The 19,275-nt window shown below is 42.0% G+C and overlaps 2 protein-coding genes and 1 long non-coding RNA gene across 18 annotated transcripts in view; 1 reads left to right on the top strand and 2 right to left on the bottom strand.

Moving 5' to 3' along the window:
• Positions 1–5,218: 5,218 nt before the first annotated feature.
• Positions 5,219–13,246, bottom strand: LOC308196637 (uncharacterized protein). Its single transcript, XM_080595901.1, has 2 exons — positions 12,836–13,246; positions 5,219–5,369 (listed from the first exon to the last, which is right to left on the bottom strand). The coding sequence occupies exons 1-2, from the start codon at positions 13,229–13,231 to the stop codon at positions 5,283–5,285; spliced, it is 483 nt and encodes a 160-aa protein (XP_080452027.1). The 5' UTR covers positions 13,232–13,246; the 3' UTR covers positions 5,219–5,282.
• Positions 13,247–13,718: 472 nt separating this feature from the next.
• The window catches only part of SOX6 (SRY-box transcription factor 6), a 484,589-nt gene continuing 479,032 nt past the window's right edge, over positions 13,719–19,275 (top strand). For 6 of the 16 annotated variants that reach the window (XM_080595802.1, XM_080595821.1, XM_080595804.1 and 3 more), the window contains exon 1: positions 18,766–19,075. The gene's annotated coding sequence lies outside the window, so the exon portion shown is untranslated. Of the gene's footprint in view, positions 14,009–14,504; positions 14,685–18,765; positions 19,076–19,275 lie in introns of those variants that run through there. The other 10 variants (XM_080595815.1, XM_080595817.1, XM_080595808.1 and 7 more) reach the window with 5 other exon arrangements.
• On the bottom strand, positions 14,808–19,248 carry LOC308196642. The gene is made up of 3 exons (XR_013952317.1): positions 19,112–19,248; positions 18,345–18,772; positions 14,808–16,466 (listed from the first exon to the last, which is right to left on the bottom strand). It is a non-coding gene; the product is annotated as an uncharacterized lncRNA (long non-coding RNA).

The raw sequence follows: 19,275 nt of genomic DNA, 5'->3' as shown, positions 1-19,275 counted from the left end.
GCGTACACATACTTGAAAGCACTTAAGATACTTAAAGATACTTAAGCCTAGTACAGGACAGCATGCCTGAAAAGTGAACCTTCAGTGTGGTATAGTTTTAAGTTTACACGTTACGTTACCAATAAGCAACCTAGCTCATATTCTTGCATTGTAATTAATTGATTTGTACATCCTGGTGACAGTTTAGGATGGAGGACTTTGGTTTTTCTTTGTTGTCTAGGGATTTAGCCTTTTTATGTCTTTCCATGGGAGTATCTAAATTTTGAGAGTGAGTTGAACATAGCTTCAGTTTGTTTAAAAACAATAAAATTAAATACAACCTTGGTATCTGATGTCTTGGCATACTGATTATCTATCTATTATCTATTATCTATCATACTGATTATCTACTTCACAGTTTTTATAAGGCAATTTATACCTGCTGCACTAATAAGCATTTGCAGACCTTCAATTCACTTTTTAAATTTTTATTTATTTATTATTTTTTTAAGGCTTGCCTTTTTTGTGTGTGTGTACCAAAATGTCTAATCAAGAAACATCATATTTAGTGTATTAGAGGAGGTGAGTGACAATCCATCAGACTTTAAAAGATCACTGATTCACCCATGAATTCTCCTAATGGCTGCCATTTGATAAAGAGGCCTTTCGATATCAAGATTCTGAAAGGAGACCAGTGATCTCCCCTCAGTAGTAACATTGTTTAAAAATGTTAGGTGGGAAATGTGTTTTGGTTTTGGAATACTTTATGAGATCTAGTAATTTAGGGTGGGTACTTCCTAATTGTGTTATTGCAATGTTTTCTGCATGCATACCGTAATTCAGTGTGATGGTAGGACTGTGAGGAGGTATGTTGGAGTGGGTAATCCTGTGGTACACAGGATGGGGAGTTGCAAAACCTTGCCTGAAGCATCCGATGTGAAGGCAGAAGTTCCAGGCCTTCCTCAAAGGTAGACAGCTGCATACCGACACACTGGCTGGAAAGGTACAATCAGCTGCAATCTCTGGACTCTGTGATGGCTTAGACAAGAGATGTAGTTTGTACATTAAAATACTGTAGATAGGAAAGACATTCGGTGGTTTTTATATTCTTATACATATCTTTTACTATCTTTCCACTAAGATGAAACTGTGCCTTTTTTTTTTTTTAAAAAAAAAAAATAGTGCCCTATCTCTGTGACAAAGTCCTTTAGGAAAAATGTTCAGATGCTGAATCTAATTAAGTCTAGCCACTAAGTGTGGTTGAATCCTCAAGCTGTGCTCTGACAGGCAGTTTAAGCTCAACTGACTTGATCTGCTTGACAAATGAGAACTCCGTTTTGAGGACTGCTACCCAATCTGCATAAAGAAAACAGACTGGAAAGGCATGGGAATTGCAGGTGGTTTTGCATTCATATCATCAAAGCCCATGTTTCCTTTTCCCACATTCAGAGATGCTGTCCTATTCTCCTGGTGGCTATATATTTTCCCTTCCCAGGATGCTTTCTGCTTGCTAACCAAAATAAATAAAAAAAATAAAAATCGGATTAAGTCAACTAAACTTGTTTTTATGGCCTCCTCCAGGACAGGCCAGTAATCAAAGCTTCATAAGGCTACTTCCTTTCCTCTCCTCTCCTCAACATCTGTACATAGGTCCAAGGAAAGTCACATATGAAAAGGCTTCAGAGAAACTTTCATTTCTAGAAAACTGTAATCCTAGAATTCTCCAAATCTGAAAACAGACTGATTGCACGTGAATTACTTCTGATCCCTTTTCTCTCCTCTGAATTCATTTGACAGCTCTTTTCCATCATTTCCCCTTGAAGTATCCTTTATACTCTTTCCTTGGTATTCTACTGCCATTCTCCAGAAGCAGGCATTTTTATCTGATCTTGCGTTCAAATCTTTGTGTTAACCTTTAATGTACCTTGACCCTTGTAATGAACTTTCCGACATCTTTTTATGCTGTCATATAATTTATACAGGGTTACTAATTCCTTAGTTTTCAGGGGAGGACCTAGAGCATTTGTAATTCAGTACAGGAAAATACTACAACAGTGAGAGCACAAATGTATATGTAAATGCAGCTTTAACCTACTTAGATGTAGAGACCTGTCTGCTAGTCGATATGTATTCTTGGGACCAGAGGTTTCACGATGCTAAGCATCACTTTGGTGTCTATTACAGTCCTTCATTCTGGGCCTTTGTGGCGAGTCAAGTGGTCAATATCATTTTTTTTTTTTAATCTTTTCATGTGTTTCCCTCTAAATCGGTGATAGGTTTTAGCTTCCTTCCAACTAGTACAGGCTGCAGATAGAAAAACTAAACCTACTAACTAATACCTATTTATTTACATACCTTGCATACATAAACTAATGAAATACTTCAATGGTCTGAGCCAGTCTCCATGTAACTGGCTTACTGATCTAATCAAAGTTACTTTCAAAGAGCTTGTTCTCTTTCAGGAATTAACATGCCAATCCTTTATAGCTTCCCTTCAGCTTTTGTCTACTTGGAATTTCCCATGCTTTAAGAAAATTTATCTCTTACAGAGATGTTGATATTTTTCTTAGTATTGCTAATGTAGCCACCATAGGAGATGTTGCTTTTTTATTTACAGTGTGAATGCAATACTAGAAATCTGTTTGTTGTTACTTCCCCGTAAATAAAGATTTTTCTCCCTTCTTTTAAATTCATTTTTCCAACACTTGATCACATCTTACATAGTGGCCCTTGCAAACTTAAGTTAGGGTAAATTTGTTTGTACTGAAAGGCTGTACATCCTCAAATAACAAAAGATTCACATTTTTGTTTTTGTGGGAAGGCAGAGTTAAGATGCCTGCATAGAGAAAAGAAGTCCTGTCTTGAGCACCATTAATTTTCCAAATGCAGGCTCTTGGTTTTCTCAGTCTCAGGTTTTTCCAGTCTTTCTGAAGCTGTCTCTGCCTTATCTTCTCATCTCAGTGATGACTGCATTGCAAACATTTGTTTATTTTAGTTATCTAAAAAACAGTATGTGGAATAGTATGTTCTATAATGATGGTGTTACGGAGTCCTGCAAACTATAAGTAATACTTTCTGAAGTCACTGCTAATGTCTTCCTGTCAGCCGAAAACTACACAATGAAGGCTTAGAAAGTGGAAACTCACTCAAAAGTGTGGTCTGTATAGCTCCAGTACTTGAGTCAGGAATGATTTGTCCTTGCTTATTACATTCTACAGAAACTATGCTAGACAACTTTAAGACCATGGTGTTTTTTCTTGTTTCTTGTCTCATTCGGTGTATAAGTAAGCTTCCTGATTTTATTTCTTGTTTTTCTTTGGCATCTTGGTGATTCAGACTCCATATACTTACTCATTCTATCACAGTGTTTTCAAAAAAAGTGCAGAGGTTTTAGAGGAAGCTTGTAAGTGGTCAGGCTGGCTCTGGCTTCGGGTCCATCACAGCTGGAGTTGATCTAAGTTTGGGCTGCTTTGTCCTCTCCTCTATTGCCTCTGGCTCTGTGTTTCTACCTTCTCCATTGTGCTGGCACTAGCCCTAGTGTGATCATTTTGTGAATTGCTCCTTGGAGCAGATCTGGTTGAAAAGTTTTTTTGTTTGGTCTCTTTTTTTTTCTTTTTTTCTTCACTGCTGTGGGGTTAGCTTCCAGACAAGTCACCTCCCTGAATTGGCTCCTGCACACTTGCGTGGGTGTTAGTGCTGATGCAAGGGAAAGAATAGAAATGCTTAGTTGGTACAGAAAGGATGGGAGGCAGGACTGTGTCAACTGACTGTTTGTCTGTTTAATGGGCCACAGGATCACGTCCTCAGGCTGTGGTTCCACTCTTCCTTTAAGCTCAAAGCAGTGGTATGATCTCTGCACCAGCACCCACACACTCAGCTCTGTCTCCCATTGTGCCAGCACTATTTTTTGTGTAGCTGCTTCCTCATCACAACAGCCCCTCTCCCCTAGCCCAGTTCTGTTTCTTCAGCTGACTTAATGTGGTAGTGGGATTGGAGCAATGAAGGTAATCTCTCTGATGCCAGCCATTAAGCCACGGAAGTAACCGTGGAACTGCAGCTCGTGAAATACAGAGATTACATTTTACAAATGACACCAATCTGCTTAGCCTTGATATTACTTTCAAGAAGGCTTTTCTTGAACAGAAGATAGTTCCCCCCACCTTCTCCTTCAACACACAGCTCCCAGTTCAAGTCTTTTTGCAGACACTTGTAGGTCTATGTCAATGTACAGCCCAGCTCTGGCATCTCTCATATTCCAGAAGTTTATGATGTGTTTTTATGCAGAAAATACAGAAAACAATAGGGTTAAGAGAAGGAGTGATTTAATCAATTTTCATTGAAATTTTCGTAAATGGTGAGACTAGACAAGGGCTGCAGTAGTCTTGCAAGATAGAATTCATCTCATCTGCTGTAGTCACTAAAAGATAGCTTTAGCTTAAATTAATTGTTTCGAAGTCCTTCTTCAGGAGAAAGGGGCAAAATCCTCCAGTGGCCAGTTTTTCCTTTTCTACTTCAGTTTCTTATGGGCAAAGCAGGGCAATTCCGAAACATGTCATGGAGATACCTCTCTGCATGTATGTATTTGATTATAAAGGAATTCTACACAATTAGCTTAGACTAGACAGCTACTTTTAATTTCCTGAAGTTATACGAGTTATAATTGAGTCTCAATGTTAGTTTATCATATGCACAATTTTTTTCCACCCTTAAGTGCAGAAAACCTTTGTAAGACCAGCAGCTTTTTTGTATTAAGAAACTTAAATTATTTCATCAACTTATCAGCTACTCTTTATATAGACAGAATTACATCCACTTTAAAGAAGCTCTGAATTTGTATGAAGTGTAGTGATTCAACCCAGAAAGATTTTTTAAGCAAACATCTGAGAAATCACATTATTTCTGAATTTTTCATTCAAAAATCTGAACATAATGCTGGAAACTTCATTATAGGTCAGAAATAAGTTGGTTATTGAACACAGGGCTGTTTATTTTGTCCAGTCAGTATGTTCATGAAATTTTGGTAAATTTTTGAAGTCAAATAGCAAATTTGCAAGTAGCATAAAGCTTTACCTGGCTAATAATATAACATGCTCTGCATAACTGTAGTAAAAAACAAAAAACAAAAACAAACAAAAAAACACCAAAACTCTTCAAATCTTAAGGAGTAGTAGGGCAAGAGTCTAAATCTGAATGTAAGTATAAAAGCTGGAAAAGATTGAACATATGTTATTTCCCACCAGCACAATATTAAATGCAATTATTTTCTTTCTGCTAAAATCTTGAATATATCTTGCAACACAACCTCAAAGAGTCCCCTGCTGCTGTTGATTATAGTGAATCCCACTTCCTGCCACCCAGTAAGTCTTTGCAATTTTCTCTTTTTCGCCACCCTGTGGAGATAAATAATGTATATTAATGTGAAAATATCAACAGTAAAATCCCTTAATATTCTCCACAAAATAAAAGTTCTCTCTAAATCAAAGGATTCCTATCTTTCATTAATTTCTTGAGCAAAAAGAAACAAGTTCCTCATGTAAAGACTTTGAAAAGTTTGAATCCCACTCTTAGAAAACAAGTGTGCCAAATGCACTGTAGGAGAGGACCGAACATTTCAGAATCTGAAATTCAAGAATTGAAAAAAATATTCAGTATGGGATACTACATTTAAAGCAGCAATTTTAGTCTTTTCCTATCTCACTTTTTCATTGAATTGGCCTTAACAAATCCTTATGTGATGCAGAACCTTAGAAAGCATGTCTGCATTTTTTAGGAATTGCTACCTGTGCCAAACACAACGATTATGCAGGATATATTACAGAATTTTCATAATTTGTGGCCACAATAGATGTGTGCATTCAAGTCTAATACGTTGTTAATTCCATGCTGAACTCTCCCTAGTTTTGTACATTAAAAACCATAACATGACAATTTTTCCTTGCAGCTGTGAGATCTAGAAAGGACAGGAAAAGCAAAAGCAGAAGCTGTGACCCCTTGAAAATATCTTTACAATCCACTCTGGGTTTCAATGCTTAAATGGAAAATTACCACACTAATAATACTTTATAATTTCTGATCATAAGAGCTGGGGATTTGAGGGTGGTGGTGCTGACCATATTGATTGTAAAGTGCTCTCCTTTTGCTCACCATAATTTTGTTTAAAAATCCAACTTCCACGAGCATGAGCTCCTTTGCTGAAGACTGTGAACATTTCCTATTTATTTTTTTCAAACTAAATGTTCACCTTGGGCATGCCTTTCTATTGCATAAACTAGAACGCTAATTGAAAAACATGTTAAAAACCAAAAAGGAAAGGGGAAAGAAAAAAAAAAAAGAAGAAGCCTTAGTCACAGACATTTTAGATGTCTGAGAAATCTAACCAGTCCATATTATTAAAATGCCATCAAATTAAAATAATGGCAAAATCCTGAGACAGAGGCAAATCGTGGCCCCCTTGCCCTGGGCTGTGGCAGGCCAGAAGTCAAGGAGGCAACCAGGAGTATAATTTCTGGGGGAAGCAGGGGAGGGAGAAGGGACGATACCTTCTGTATCTCAGGGCTGAGGAAGCTGGCAGTACTAAAAACAGGCAGTTACACGATGCATTGTGCTGCCTGTTACAGGACTTGGCATTAGTGCAGGCTCTTACAGACTGAGGGAGAAGTTTCCTCCTTTTGTCCCCATCTCCCCTACCAATAACTGCTGCTGAGAAAGTATTTTCCCCATGGTGTTCTTTAAAAGGTATACAAAATATTTTCAATAATGCCTTGCTGTTAGATTTCTGTGTAAATAATTTGTGTTATTTATAATTTGTGTAAAAATCCATCTAAATCAGGAAGACTGTTTGCTACTTTCTGCCCCAATTCTGTAAACATTGATATTCATGTTTAGTTTAAACCATAAGCAGTCCCCATTTGGGTGAAGTTAAGTATGGCTGTATCTGCAAATTGGGAACTTGACCTACTTTGCATATCATTATATATGTAGCATAATTTTACTCCAAGAAAGTAGCCTATAGATGGGAATTCTGAGTTGTTTAAGAGTCCATCAAAGAAATTAAATCTGGCCAACTAATATGAATTAAATATTTTTGTACTTCAGTGCAATATATTCATTCCTAACAGAGTAAATAGTAGGAAGAACATAAGCATTAACAGGAATTTGAATTTATTCAGTGTCTGAGGTAAAATCAAAACCAGCTTGGATGGTGGTAACACACAGGTGATTTATGAGTATCTCTTATGATTAGAACTAAAGTTTTTTTTTGAATTATTTTATATGGCACAAGGAGGTATTTGTTTGTTTTGAAAAGGTAGATGTGATAAGATAGCCAACATTTTTAATGTCAAGTTGGCTGTGCATCCTCTTGCTTCTATTAGGCCATGATAATAGCAATATCTAAAGAATCCTTCTATAGAATGTGATGTAGGACTTCAAGGATGTGAAGTCTGAGCCTCATTACTAACTTGTATGAGTATTTTTACACGTTACCTATTTCATTAACCTAGTTCCTGATACTGCAGAAGTTTATATGCCTAGAATTATACACAGTGAATAATTCTATTAGAGTAAATTGGACTACCACAAATGTGTGAAGTGAAATGTGCATGTGAGTCTTTGCAGGGCTGGGACTTTTAATGGTGCTCTCGTTACACATAAATATAATTGATGTGAGCAGTCTTTTATGAATTACATTTCCCAACAAAGGAATAGGATAAGAAGATGAAAAGTCCAGAAAGGATAGGCCCCGGCTTTTCAGAAACATATGCCTACATTTGCATGCATCCGATATAAGCAGATAGGGATCTGTCTAAATCGAGCTTGAGGCATGCATTCTTTGAATTTTTTTTTTGCTCAAGTGACTTGGTGTAAGTGACTTGTTCAAAAACACTCTGTAGGTTTGTAGCACAGCCAGGAATAGAACCCACATCTCCTGACTCACAGTTGTAGACCAGACTTCTTCTTTAATTTGTGTGAAAAGTTAATTTGCCATATTTCAATAGCAGAGTGAACTGGTTCGTATTATTGCTACCGTCCAGTGTTTCATAATTTTCTTGCTATGATGACATTCAGTGAAGGTGTAGAATTGAATGTGGGCTTATCCTGTGTAGATGCAGAGCATCTGGCTGATACAGACAAATGGTTTGCCACCAAAAAGAAAAACTTGGAACTGTAGATTTTTAATGCACAGATCTTGTGCTGTTGCAGTGTTAAGAAGTCCTTGTTGTTATGAATGTGCATTATGAGTATATTGTACACAGTCCTGGTATGCAAATGTGTAGCATTCAGAGAAGTGAAATAATTCTGTGTTATTATTATCTTTGTAAATTGCATCTTAAGAGTTTGCTGAGGACTTTATGACGGCAGTTTTCTATAGTCACAGCCATACAGCACAAAGTGTTTCTTTCATTATTAACAATAACTGAGCCAATGAAAATGCTTTTAAATATACACCAGACAAGCAGTTATCCAGCTCTTCCTTCTTACCATCCACAAACCATCTTTTAGCATCTTATAAACCAGCATGTAAAATAGCTTTGTAAACATCTGCTTTTCATTGTTAATTGTCAGGGAAAACTAGAGATTTAAATGCTTTTGTAGCATTCCTTAATCCTATCAGAAAGGATAGCTCTAGATGCTTCTCCTTTCTCACTTCAGATAGCTTCTTTAGGCTGCTGCATTTTTTTTTTTTGCTTTCCTTTTTTTCCTTTCTTTGGTTTTGTTTTCAATATTGGTAGTTTCCATTTACTTACAAACAGCTTGTTTCATGTCTCAGTTTGAAAGGTCTTGCATATTCTACTCTATGGAGCAACTCCGTAAGTTTAAACAAAATATACTGTGTAATTATTGATTACTGTGTAAAATGTGTTGAAAACCTACATTCTTTCTCACTAGGATCTGCTCAGTATTTTCTTTCATGTATAAACTATTGGATTATTATTGTATCATATATATATGCAATACAAAAACAAGACTATATGCTGATGCTGTCCTGTAACAGAAAAAAAAAAAATTATACCACTAAAACACAATTATTTTTAAAAAAGCAAAACAACAACAACAACAAAAACCCACTGCCTTTATTTTGGTTAGCTTTTCTGTTCTAATAATCAAGTCATTAATGTCAGTTGAGTGTGTCTGGCAATAATTTACTTAAGGTAGCATTCATAACACACAGTAGCTGCATTATACAGGAAAAATAAATCTACTCATGTTACATTTCCTACCTTTAAAGCTTTTTTTTATTATTATTGTATTTGGTTCTGGATTTGTAACATTTGACTTTTTGCTTCTTACACACATAAAGGGACCATTCATGGTTTAAAACTATTTAATATTTTATATTTCTTAGAGGAATAAATCTTTTTTTTTTTTTTTTTTTTACGTATTTTGTCAAATCTGCTTCATTGGGAAATGATACTATTTTCAATTAGAGTTTGAATGTTTCTGTCTTTCCTCTTTTAACTTCACTGGTTTTGAAGTGAAAGTCTACTAGTCTACATAACTAGTTTCTTAACTAGTTTTTTAACTATGTGCTGAATTACAGTTTTAACAATATTTAGATTTCTCCCTGTTTTCTTAATTAAATAATAGTTGAAGGGAACTGTTACCTCATAATAATTCATATTTTTATTCCTGCTTTTCAATATTTACTTCAATAACTTCTTAAAAAAAATGTTACACAGACCTCAGCATCACTGCATGTAAAAATAATTGAAATGACATATTGTTGCAGTTTCTATGACAACCATATCATGATGTCGATGCTCTCAAAAATTTATAAACTGCGATTTCAACTATGCTAATACTGAGCAGAGTTAACATTTATTTACTTAGTATTCTTGTTAGAATTAAGATTTCAATACTTCGTTAAAAAAAAGAGAGAACAAAGTGTATTTTGGCATTTTTCGTTTGCTCGATGTTGGTGTTTTTGTAAAGGAGTTCTAATTTTTATAAGAACATTTAAAAAAAATCTAACTGTACTATATGCAATGCTGATGAAGAGCTTATGCAATCAGACAAAGAAAATGTATATCATCAGTCACAAACTTAAATACGACATTCCAAAACAACTCCTACACTGTAATCCACCTTAATTGAGTTACAAATAGCCTTGTTTTGCTAGTGGATTATTTAAAGCCCATTTATTCCTATTTCTTTTGTCCTAGATGCTAAACCTCAAATGTTTGTGACATGAGAGTACTGATTCACTTTCATAAATAAAATCACAAGCATAAGAGTCTGTATGACCAGGCACAGAATTATAAACCGCCTTAAAATATCTGCGTAGATTACCGCTTCATTTTATTGTAAATTTTAAAAAGCTTTTGCCTGGTAGCTTGAATTATTTTTTCCGTATTAAATACATACCTTCAGTATAATCATGCTATTCCATCAATCTGCAGGCTTTTAGAAGTTAGCTGATTTTAACAGTTTGACAGGGAACTCTATTACTCAGGCAACACTCACATTGGAATCAATGAGTGTTTTACTTGAGTAAAAAATTTAGGACCAATGTAAGATGCCTTATTCAAGTTACTTCATAATTACGGACTGCAGTGACTTAAAAAATAGTGAGTTTTGCTCTAAAAACATAGTTATTTTATTCAGTTTAACTTACACGTATTAAAAAAGTGTGTTTTATATTCCAAATTCATGATTCTCGTGTAGAAGACTTATTGATCATTGATTCAAATAGGAAATAAAACACCTTTCTCTTCCAGTCATTTGTCTTAGGAAGATTCCAAAGCAGTCAAGTCACATTTACTTTACTTCAGTCTTAAATTTGATATTATGTTGGAAAAAAAAAATCATATAATTGAATGTTCGCATATGTTGAGATCATGTCGCATTTTAGTTTTTAACAGTCTGAATAGTTTCAGCAGTTTCTGCCCAGTGGTCCCAGTTCAGTAAGCTATATTTAAACATGTTTTGAAAGATTTATACAGTGCTTTGCTTCTTAGTCAACTTTAGTGCAAGAAGTTACTACTGCCTATTTTGGTTAGAAAATGTGAGGTGTTCTTAGGGGTGATCAAAGAGAGGAGACGGCCATAGTGCCCATTCAGTATGCCATCAGCTTCGTAAGCTTCGTGCAAAATGGGACCATCCAAAACAACTTTGTACCCCCAAATTTCTTTGTAGGCATTTTCACCTTTTTTCTTGATATTTTCTAAACCATTTATCCATTTTGGCATGGTCACCTTGATCCTCATGACAAGAAGCACGCACTTTACAGGCACAGCATTTGGGCTTGTGGGTGAAACAATTGACAGTGACACAGGCCTACAAGTTTAGGCTGGGTTATCACAAAATCACAGGAACATCTTAAAACTGATGCAGTTTAGAAGTGCACGGCAGTAGTGATATAAAATACAAAATCATTGGCCTACCCTGAGTACTTTTATTTCTGTTCATGCAGCGTATGTATGTGGCTTAGTGGCAATGTATTTGTTTGTCATGTGGGCCAGTCCCCAGGTCAAAGACAGCTTTGTGTATTTATTCTGGCCTTCGGGGTTTTTTGTTTTTTACATAGTATCTTGTTTGTAACATGTTAGTTAGGTCAGGAAATTTAAAAATTGTGCTTTGTTGTTGGGATTTTTTTTTGATATACCAAACAAAAATAAACTGATAGGTACAGTGCTATACTATAGAATCTATACCTCTCCAGCTGAATTCCAGCAGGCACTGTCAGGATGGGACGTGGTAAGGAGAAGAAAAGCCCCATGGTCGGCTGATAACCCCTTACAGTAGCCCGCAGGGACTGCAATAATCACGGTGAGCCAAGGCTTTTCTGTGAATGAGATTCTAGGGAAAAATATTCAGCAGTCTGCACATTGTATTGTGACCTACAATTTGCTCGGGGCTGTAATACAAAATAGGAGCAGCGTGGGCTGTAAGGGGTCTTGTAGCATGCGTGCCCTCCCAACTCCTCAAATGTGGGGGGCATGGAGGGTGCCAGTATTTGTCTGGCTGTCCTTCCTCCTTCGCAAGGCACAGCCCGTGAGCCTTGAGGCTGGGGACACTGGTCCAGCAGACGCCCCCCAGGTGCGTGCTCGGGGAAGAGGTGCCTTAGTGTGACTGCCATGCTTGCTGCTCGTGTCATCTGTGTGGCCCTTACGTGCTTCTGAAAGATACTTTTGAAGTGATCGTTCATCTTGAAGTGCTTTTTTATATGATAACAGTGTTTTGTGGTCATCCTGGTATACCGGCGTGACAGTAGAAAAATTATCAAGGTGACAGCTAGACAAATCCTGCTGTTAGCTGAAATACCCAGACGGGGAAGAGCAAATGCTTTTCAGTGGAAGAAGCACCTTCCACACACAGTTACTTGCACCACTGCTTCTCTTGTTTTACTCCATACCTGCACAGGACCAGGTATGCAGTCCTACTATCATTTCTAATCACATCTGAATGTAACTGCCTTTTTTTTTTTTTTTTTTCAAACTTCTTAGTGTTCTCACGATTCATAGCAGAACTTGGTTTGCCAGTGCAACTTGTGACCAAGAGTTCGGTGGCTGGGCTGGTGCAGGGCCCCCCGCCGCGCTGGGCGCTCTTCGGCACTGGGGGGGCAGCAGCGTCCCCCTGCTGGCAGTGCCCCGGGAGGCTCCCTGCCGGCCCTCAGCCTTTTTCTTGTCACTGAGGACGGCACCATCGTGTCCTGCCGCTGAGCCTCTGCGATGGCTCCTGTGTGCCTAGAGCGTGCCTAAACCCCCCCTGCGCTGAGCCTTGCCACGGCGGGAGGCGGTGCCACTGCACGCGCTGTCCGTGGGTCACAGCAGCCCCCCCCCCCCCTTTTTTTTTTTTAAATTCCCCTTCTGTTGAAAAAATGAATCAAACGCAGATTATAAATTTAGGCTCTGACCTGCGAGCACCCGGAGAGCTGGCGAAGCCCCGGCCCCGGGCGAAGCCCCGCAGCGCTCCCCGGCGCCGGGAGCAGGGGGTGGCGGGTGGCAGCGGAGGGGGACGCGGGGCGGCCGGGTCGGGAGAACGCCTTCTCCTTCTCCCTGTGCGTTCCCCGCTCCGAGCCTCGCATTCCGCCCCTCTTCCTCCCGCCCGCGGCCCCGCGCGTTGCAGGGCCCGGCGGCGCTCCCCCCGCGGAGCCGCCCGGCCCCGCGCCCGCCGGCAGCGGGTTCTGCGCTGCCTTTCGCGCTGCCGCTGTTTGTTTTGCTTCGCGAAGTGCTAATCCGAGAGCTCCTTGGCAGCCGGTTGCTCTCGCTGCTGTATGTGCGCTGGCCTCACGGTGGCGTTTTAAGCACATAAACAAAGCCCGAGCGAGCGGAGAGGCAAGCGTGTGTTCTAGTTTACCTTTATTAGAATAACAGTTCCGTTAATGTTTTGGATAAATCAAACCTGCCTATTAAAGCGGTTCAGGCACGGGAGATGCGCTGCCCGGCGTCGGTGGAAGGTGCTCGCATCTTCCCGGCCGCCGCGGAGCCGCGCTGAGGTAGAGCGAGAGCCCGCCTCGTCCTGCCGGCGCGGTCTCACCTGGGGCTGTTTTTCTTCCCTTCTCTCTCTCCTCCCCTAGCCCCCCAGGAGAAGTTTACAAAGAATGTGATTGAAAGTGCAAAGCAGCAGATGCCGACGTTAAACTCCAGCTTGATTTGAGTGTAACGATCTGAGGAGACGCAGCCCTGAGCCGCCGCCCTCATTAATCCCGAAGCATGCCCCTGGGACCCGAGTTACCCGGCGAGAATAAACCCAATGTAGAGTCATCTTACCTCCGAGCCGGGAGCGCAGCGTTAGAGGTAGGAGAGGGAAGAGCGCGGCTCTCCGCCGTCCCAGCCCGGCCGCTCTGTGGCAGGGCTCCGGCAGCGCTGCCGCCTGCCCGGCTGGGATCCGCTCCCCAGCGTGCTCCCCCCGCCCCCCGGCAGGCAGTCCCCAAACTCAGCCCAGCGCAAATCCCGAAGTTGGGGGCAGCGTTTCGAGTCGATCCTCGCTGGTGCAAATCCCCCGTGGCTTCTCTCCGCCAGAGCGTGGAACAGAATTGCCGGTTAGCCTGAGTTTTTGTCAGGCTTTATTGGCAATCTAGGAGCAGGTAAGGCGGCTGCCGGCTGCCAGCGATTCCCGCTGCACTTGCAGAGAGCAGCAGAAGCCGGTGGAAGTGGGAGTGTGGTCTGCTCTTCATTAGGGAGGGGGGAACGGACCCTGGAGGTGATGCGGTGAAACACTTCTACTTCCTTGCATTGTGTTTGTTACAGATCACGGGCGCTGTGCTTTTATAACATTCACTTCAAGCATTCTCAAACCCAACCGGAATAAGTTCTGATCCTCCCCTTTAGTTTACATTGGGGTTGTCAAAGGATTAAATAAATGAAACTTTATTTGACCGTGGAGTTTACAGACCCTGGGATCCCTGCGCGCTCTGGCCTTATTCTAATTCTATAGCGGTAATTACCCTTCGTTTCTTTAAGTGCAATAGATTTATTGCCTTAGAGACTATGCACAGTTTGATTGAATTATTCATTTTTTTTTCTTTGGTGTAGACTGCATCTGGGGACTGATGTGACGTGTAGATTTTTTTTTTTTTTCAGGAACAAAGGGAATGTGGAAATGAAAGAGAGAGGGAGAGAGAGGCTGGCAGATGTGATGAGATGCGGTGAAGGTGTATCCAGCTTGGCACTCCCACTCCTCTCTTCTCCTCTCATTGCAGCCCTGGGTGACTCTCAGGCTAACACAAACAGCTTTTCTTCCGCAGCCTGCCCTCTGTCACTGTAAGTACAACAGCCTTCTCTTATCAGCATGCAAATTCCAGCCACTCACTACCTTAGCCTGGTGTTTGCACTTTAGATTTACAGAGGGGACCTTTAAAATGAACTTTCCGAGACAGGAAGGGGTTTTCATATTAAACTTGCTTTTATTTTCTTTGTAAAAGTTTATGTGTTTTTTCCATTTTTCTCTTTTTTTTTTTTTTTTAATTTTTTGGAATGGGGGGTGGAGTGGGGAGGTTGTTGCTGCGGCTTTTTGCTTTACTGTCAAGATGATGCACAGTTTCAAATGAAATTAAAGTCTCCTTGATCCTGTTTCTGCCAGGACAATACACTGTATTGGCAGATGACGCTCTAAGGAATTCAGAGGTTTTTGTTTTCAGTTAGATCTTTAGCTTTGGGCGTTACAAAATGCAAACATCCCCTAAATTTTGAGGAGATCGCCAGAGGTTCTGGTTCTAGGGGAACTCGCATCAGCTGATGGGGCTGCTTGTGAAAAAACGTGCAGTGATATGCTTTTATCTTGTCTAGCAAAACTTTCTCCCAATCGGATGATCAGGCTTTAACTCTTTTCCTTTAGCTTTCTCTCAGATGCTGTTGATTATTTTGCAAGTTTCTCTGAACATCTTTAACATGCCTGTGAAAAGTCTTCATTGTCGGAGAGTGTCAGGAAAGGGGATTTTGAAACGTTCCTGTTAATTGTCCGGCATTAACTGGGGAGAGAGGGGAGTTTAGAATTGTGTGAATGACTTTTAAGGCGGAATTTCTTGCTCTTTGAATCAAAACTTCAGAGACTGTTCCACCAACTCTACAGGAGTTGTAGGTTTGTTCATCTGTTTAAAGACGGGGTATGTAAAACTTAACGCACAGGCAGGTTGCTTTGCTTGTTGAACATCGCTTTACTTTTGTGTATTTAATGAGAGAGATGGCGCAAAATGCGCTGACAGCTGCGAACAGGTAAGTGCCCCGACGTGAGCTGAGAGGCTCCGATTCCTTCCCGCTGCGGGGACCCACAGCAGCCCAGCAGCCCCCAACATCTGCCCGCGCTGGCTGCTGTGGCTGTTTTACCCTTCATGAAGAAAAAGCTAGAGAAGTAACTTAAAATGCAGTCTAGTCTCTAAACGCATGGCAACGCTAGAAGTAAAAGCGTTTTCTTGTTTCTCTGCACGTGTGTACGTATCTGCACGGCGGATGTTCACTTATGCAAACAAAGAGGGAAACGCAATTATTCCTGTGCAGCGCACATACACGCATATTTGCATACAATGCCCACGGAGTCATCCTTTTTATACCGCGGAGAAGTTGAAGCGCTCTGGCAGTGTGCGCTGCATATGGAACTTAATTGATCACACAGGGGAAGCAACAAGCTAGAGAGTATTACTCGCGCTCCGCTTGGGAATGCGGATGCATCCCTGCGCTGTCCTGCCCCAGCTGAGTGTCATTCCCTGCACGGGATTTTCCGGAGTGCAGAGGGATGCTCCTCTGATTTGGACCTAGGTGGACGGTTATTTTTTTCTGATGCCTTAATTATCTCTTGTCCCATTACCGCCTTGTACTTTATAAGTTGTTCGAAGGAGGATGCTGCATTTGAGGATGTAGGTGTTTTTTTCTTCTGTTCTTCTTGAAAGAAAAACACTTCCAGCAATAAATTGGTGGGGTAGTGAACTCGGATAGGACGGGTCGTCCTTGTGTTCTGCTTACATCTGCTTTCTTGCAGAACTCATTTTTTGTGAGCCAAAGCCACTAGTTATGCGTAAATTCAGGTTGTTTCCTTTACTTGCAGCAGGTCTAAATGTATTACAAGGAAAGTGTTACTGACCTATCGCAGGAATTCTTACAATTAAAGATTAAAAAGGACGTAGCAATATCTGGAAGGGAAGCTGCTTCCTGTTGTTAAATCCATACCTTAGATAACTGCAGCAAGATGAATAGTTTGAATTAGCTGAATGCAGGTGAATACACACCCAGCAGCTGCAGTCTAACAATTTACCCCGTCTCCGAACTACAATTTTTTTTTTAATCTTTCATTAAAATTGAAAGAATGCATGGAAATTAGCTGCTATGCCCTCAGCCAGCTAATTTGACGGTAAAGCCTTACTAGATAAATTTCAAGTTCTGTTGCAAGGTGTTTGTTGCTTGCCGAATAAGACTCGATTGCTCCTGTTATCGTAGTGGAATTGCCACAAATACTTTATGAACTAGGTCCGTTATTCCACGAGGTTCTGACTTAAAACTTATTTTCCCTGGACTGGACTAGAGAGGGACGATGGTACCTCGGGTAGCAAGGTAGAGGCTACAGTGTGCCCGACTCTCGTCGTGCTTTGAGTTTTACAGCTTGTTAACAAAATGAAATGGAGCCAGAGCAGATCAGTTCTGTGCCATCACATTGCTGCTCGATTTTCAGCACGTCCTTAGAAAGCAAGGTTCATTTGTGGGAAGGCTGAGTATACCTCTGGTTCTAACCTATTCTGCAAATTTCTACTTGAGAGAGGAGGAAAGCGAAATGAGGCTTTCTGCTCGTCTTTTTGGCCTCTATAAGTTAGGAAGCTATTTTAAAATTAAAAAGTTTCTCTGTTACTAACTGTTCCAGGCGCCTTCTGGAAAATGGGGAGAAAGTGCCAAAAATACAGAGATGAATCAACAACTTCTCTCTCTCTCTCTCATTTTGTGGGCTTGAGGTTGCTTTCCGCACTCCCATCTTAACAACAGTTTAGCCTAGGTGTGAATAATATCAAAAGAGGGAGACGCTGGTTTTGCAGCGCTGTTTGCCCACCTGATCTGCGGGCCCCTGCCAGTTTGAAAGGACCTTTTATGTTTACCTTTGGCATGTAAAAATACAGGGGAGAGACTTGCTGGGTTTTGCATTACTCTGTGCCTTTGGTTGATTCTCTCCTCAGAGTTTTCCCCTTCTTTCTCCCGGATTCCGCCCCCCCCCCCCCCCCCCCAATTAGCACTTCCAAGGGAGCGTGAGTTCCTAAATTGGCATTCAAGTCCCTGTCTGTTGCCTTTTGATAAGGGAGAGGGAGCGAGATGTGCGCGTTGCCGCTGCTAAAAGCTCTCCCCGCCGCGAGGAGAGCAGCTGCGGCTCCAGCCCGCCCTGCGCGGGTGCCCGTGCCCGTGCCCGGCTTCCCCTGCCCCGGGCCGCCCCCGCGGAGCGGGCCGGCGGCTCCGGGCGCCTTCTCCCTCCTCCTGTCCCGCGTGCTCCCGGAGCCAGGCTCCCACCCCGGGTGGCATTTACACTTTGTTTCATCTGCTTTTCCCCCCGAGCAGGCTCCTCGGAGCCCCACTTATCAGCTGTCAGTCAGCGCTCCTCGAGTGCCTTCCTCCTGCGTCCCCGCCGGCCCATCCCGTGTCCTGCGGACCGGCTCCCCCCCGCCCCCTTCTCCTTTTTTTTTTTCTGTCCGTCCGTCTGTCCGTCCTCTCCTCCTCCGGGAGCAGGAGCCGGCCGGGGCTCGGCGGCGTGTGCCCGCCTCCCTGCCCGGGCAGCGCCGCGCCGGGCGGGGGGCGCCGGGGGGGCCGCGCCGGGAGTGCCGCGCCGCTCGCCCCGCGCAGCCCCGGCCCCGCAGCGGCTCTCCCGGCCCCCCCCGGCCGCCCTCCCCCTCTTCCGGCCCCCGGCCTCCCTCCCCCTCCCCGCCCTCGCCCCCCCGCCCGGTAACTTTCTGGTACCTTTCCTCACCACTCCGGGCAATCAGTGGTCATTAGAGGAGAGAGGTTTTAGGTTTCATTTGTCTAATAGCAATGTGAGTGGTGATAGCTTCTCGGGGATGCGGCTGGCAGCCTGGGGTGATTTCACTTTCTGTTTTGTGCTCACTTTCTCTGCAGTTGTTGCTTTCCCCGCTCACTCGCTCTGAGCCTCCCTCTCCCTCTCTGCCTTTCCCTCTCTCTCTCTCTCTCTCTCCCTCTCTCTCTCTCTCTGTGTTGTCTCATCTTGCCTGTGCTGTCTGGGCGGGGGAGCCCTGCCTCCTTTTGCCTTCCTCAGATCAATGCCCTGGCCACTCACTTTCTGATGTTGCACGACGGGAAATGCTTTGAATACTTACGACATGGCCGCTCACATTGATTGCCAAGATTGACAGCAGTAACCATCGCCTTCACTTGTTTCAGGAGGAAAAAAAAAATAATAATGAACCTGATTGTAACCAAATCTCCAGGCAACCCATCCGCAAACTTCTAACGATCGGGATCCTGCACATCCATGGCCCGGAGAAACACCAGCAGACTCTAGTTCTTTTCTTTTCTTTTATTTTACCGAATTACTACCCATTTATTCCCCCTTCCCTCCCCCCTTTCACCTCCTGCTCTTTTTTTTTTTTTTTTTAAATGAAAATTACCGAAGCGCGTTGCAAAAAAAAAAGGAGGCTCTCCCAGTGCTTTGTGCCACACTGGATCCCGAGGAGGTAACCAGGAAAAAAAAGCCCTATTGTGTTGTATACCTGTTGTTTGCTGTGGTGTGTAGTGCTGCGTTGCTTGGTGGCGGCGGTGGTGGTTTAATGGGTTTTCGCTGGATTTATGTCGCTTTGCAGGAGAGAATCCGGTTCCCCCTGCGCTGTCTTTAATGGGTTGTTAGTTGCAATTGAGTAAAGGAGCAGCGTCCGGA

The sequence above is a fragment of the Anser brachyrhynchus genome (assembly GCF_964034855.1).
Source record: "Anser brachyrhynchus genome assembly, chromosome: 5".
NCBI classification, from domain to species: domain Eukaryota; kingdom Metazoa; phylum Chordata; class Aves; order Anseriformes; family Anatidae; genus Anser; species Anser brachyrhynchus.
Note: the sequence above shows the minus strand (reverse complement) of the source record. Positions and strands in the feature narration are given on the sequence as shown.